General features: G+C 36.8%; 2 protein-coding genes across 3 annotated transcripts in view; one reads left to right on the forward strand and one right to left on the reverse strand.

Annotated features, from left to right (window-relative positions):
- LOC138045363 (uncharacterized) overlaps positions 1–2,500 on the forward strand; it is a 235,795-nt gene that overhangs the window by 92,821 nt on the left and 140,474 nt on the right. The gene's annotated exons all lie outside the window — the stretch shown is intronic.
- LOC138045238 (uncharacterized) overlaps positions 1–2,500 on the reverse strand; it is a 17,629-nt gene that overhangs the window by 11,923 nt on the left and 3,206 nt on the right. For both annotated transcript variants that reach the window (XM_068891674.1, XM_068891666.1), the window contains exons 2-3: positions 1,135–1,423; positions 393–553 (exon numbers count right to left, since the gene is read on the reverse strand). In XM_068891674.1, the coding sequence (XP_068747775.1) occupies positions 393–553; positions 1,135–1,423 (450 nt within the window). The remainder of the gene's footprint in view (positions 1–392; positions 554–1,134; positions 1,424–2,500) is intronic.

The raw sequence follows: 2,500 nt of genomic DNA on the forward strand, positions 1-2,500 counted from the left end.
TTTGGACTCCCACTTTCAAAATCCTGGCTAAAAGCCTGTGTCTATGTCTCATGCCACTTTTCTTTTTAACACTATTCACTGAGTGAGTGGTTTGAAACTCTAACACCACATTATACGTAATAGAAATTATCTAAGTTTCTAACTAGTAATATGAAATGCAAAACAAATTCGGATTTTTTGCAAGAATTTCCCTGGCTCGGGCTAACAACACTTAAATTATAACCATAAATGGCAATGATAATGATGATGATGCTCAGGGTGCTAGAAACCGTTGGTGGTACAGTGATAACTGTCAAGATAATGACATTAATGAAGATGACAACTGGAATAGAGAATGTTCAGTCAGTAAACGGCTGTATCATAATAAATTTGCATTACCAAGACATTACTACCTGGAGTTTTTTCGTTGTTTCCAGTAAAAATTGAAGAACTTTCCATCTGTCGTCTGAAGAAGGAAAACTAAAGAGCTGCCTCAGAGCTGGTTGCCATAAGTGATTTGTCTTCATGCTCTGAACCTGTGATCTAAGTTCTTGAAGAAAGTCAAAGTCAAGTTCTGAAATGACAAGTGACAGAACTTTCAGTTTGACCCTGCTTAAATTGTGCTAAATATCACAATAGTGGTTATTCAAGATTATAACTCCTAATTTCTAAATTAAGTACTGGTGCATCCCTTACTTCAGGTTGCACTAATTCTTGTTGCTTAAATAATGATGAGGATGAGAATTATTATCATGCTCGTTCTTTTAATTGCCATCTGACCCTCGTTATCACAAATTAAGACACCTAGAAACTTATTGTCGCGGTAAAGTTTTCAAGAAAGAAATTCTCAAGATCTGGATCAATAATAGTTAATTTTGCTATCATAAACATCACCAAATAACAAAGCTCTTTTGCACTGCAACTTTTGTCAGTGCTAAAAAGATCATTGGGTTTATTGGAATTGTTAAATTATGCTGTTGTGAGGTCATTAAAAATAATTTTTATCAATGTGTAAAAAGACATGTCTTTGTTGTTCCCACTCTGTTTGGTTCTGTGCAAAGAACTTTTCATTAAAATTTTGTTCTAATATTTCGATCCTGTAAAACGATTTCTTACATTAATTTTGTAACAGGGTTCACTTAACAGATTAATTACCTTGAGCAAAAAACAAATTTTCATCATCTGTTCTTCTGTAGGGATTTATTGACACAAGTTTCACATCATAAATGGGTATACCTAGCATCCCATCTGCCAACACTGGAACACGACAAACACTAAATGCTATTGCAGCCCTTTTGTCTTTGTCTAAACTAATGCAACATCTCTCAAGTGACTTAGTGCAGACTTTGATCTGATTTTCAAGAGATGGCTTGTCATTACATAACCAGGAACAAGACGTGTATTCTTTTGATGGATAATAGTGAAGTCTTTCAGAGTACCAAACCTAAAAAGAAGATGACAATTTTCTGTTATTTTTTAAATACTGTGAGCTATTCAAAAACCACCCGTGAGAAATATAAGAAATAAAATTGTGGATATTGACTGCCTGTAGTACTGGAACTTCTCAAGACTTATGTTCTTGACAAAACTCATTCGCTTGCAAGGCCTTGTAAATTATTATTATCTTCTAGCCTCTGTATTTCAGATCAGCAAGCTCTCTATTTTAGCCTGTAAGGCTGGCACACAAGGAGTTATAGGTTTGATTGTTGATTTATTATGCAACCCTCTTCCCCTCTAGCAACCATCATATTCTCACTCGGTGACCCCTTTTTTAATTTCTGAAAAGTGATCAGAAGGCCAACATGAAACTTTCTGCAAAGTTTAAAAGAACTCTGTACTGTGGAATCAGAGCCACATTAAAAGAATCACAGAATTAAGGGTTCTCTGAATCCTTCGTGCAGAATTTTTTAAGTTTGCAGGAAGTTTCATCTTACCCTTCTGATGACTTTTAGGAAGGAAATAAAAAATGGGGGTCACCCAGTTCGTTTTTGAGATATGAGCAATTAAGACAAAATAAAGGGTATTTTAACAGGGCTTTCCCATTGTCGCAGTTACATATTACCTAACAATAATGACTGCATATGGTACCATAATATTGCTACGATACAGAGTGTCACTTGGAAGCGTTGAAACTGGTTTGAGCCACCTTAAGCAGTGACAACTTATCCAGCCAACTAGGAATTGGCCATTGTGTCACTTGGTAATGCACTAGTTGGCGTAAATCTCCCCCCTTCCACCCCTTCCCTTCCCAAAATGAGAAAAGCGGGGACATTAGCAGGACAAAACCCAACAAAAGTGCCCCAGTATACTGGGTGTTGGACAAGATCCGAATCGGGGAATTTCTCTGTTGGAGGATTGGAGTCTACAACTGTGTCACACACGACTGGGACCAAACCAGACAGAGACTAAAATTATGGAAAGAAACAAGAGTTAAACTTGTTGATCCATTTTAGTATATACCAAAACAGTGGATAGCATTGAACGCTGGCCTGCGAGCAGGCTCACTTGTAGGCACGGAAAA

This window comes from Montipora capricornis, chromosome 1 (assembly GCF_036669925.1).
Source record: "Montipora capricornis isolate CH-2021 chromosome 1, ASM3666992v2, whole genome shotgun sequence".
In the NCBI taxonomy this organism is placed as follows: domain Eukaryota; kingdom Metazoa; phylum Cnidaria; class Anthozoa; order Scleractinia; family Acroporidae; genus Montipora; species Montipora capricornis.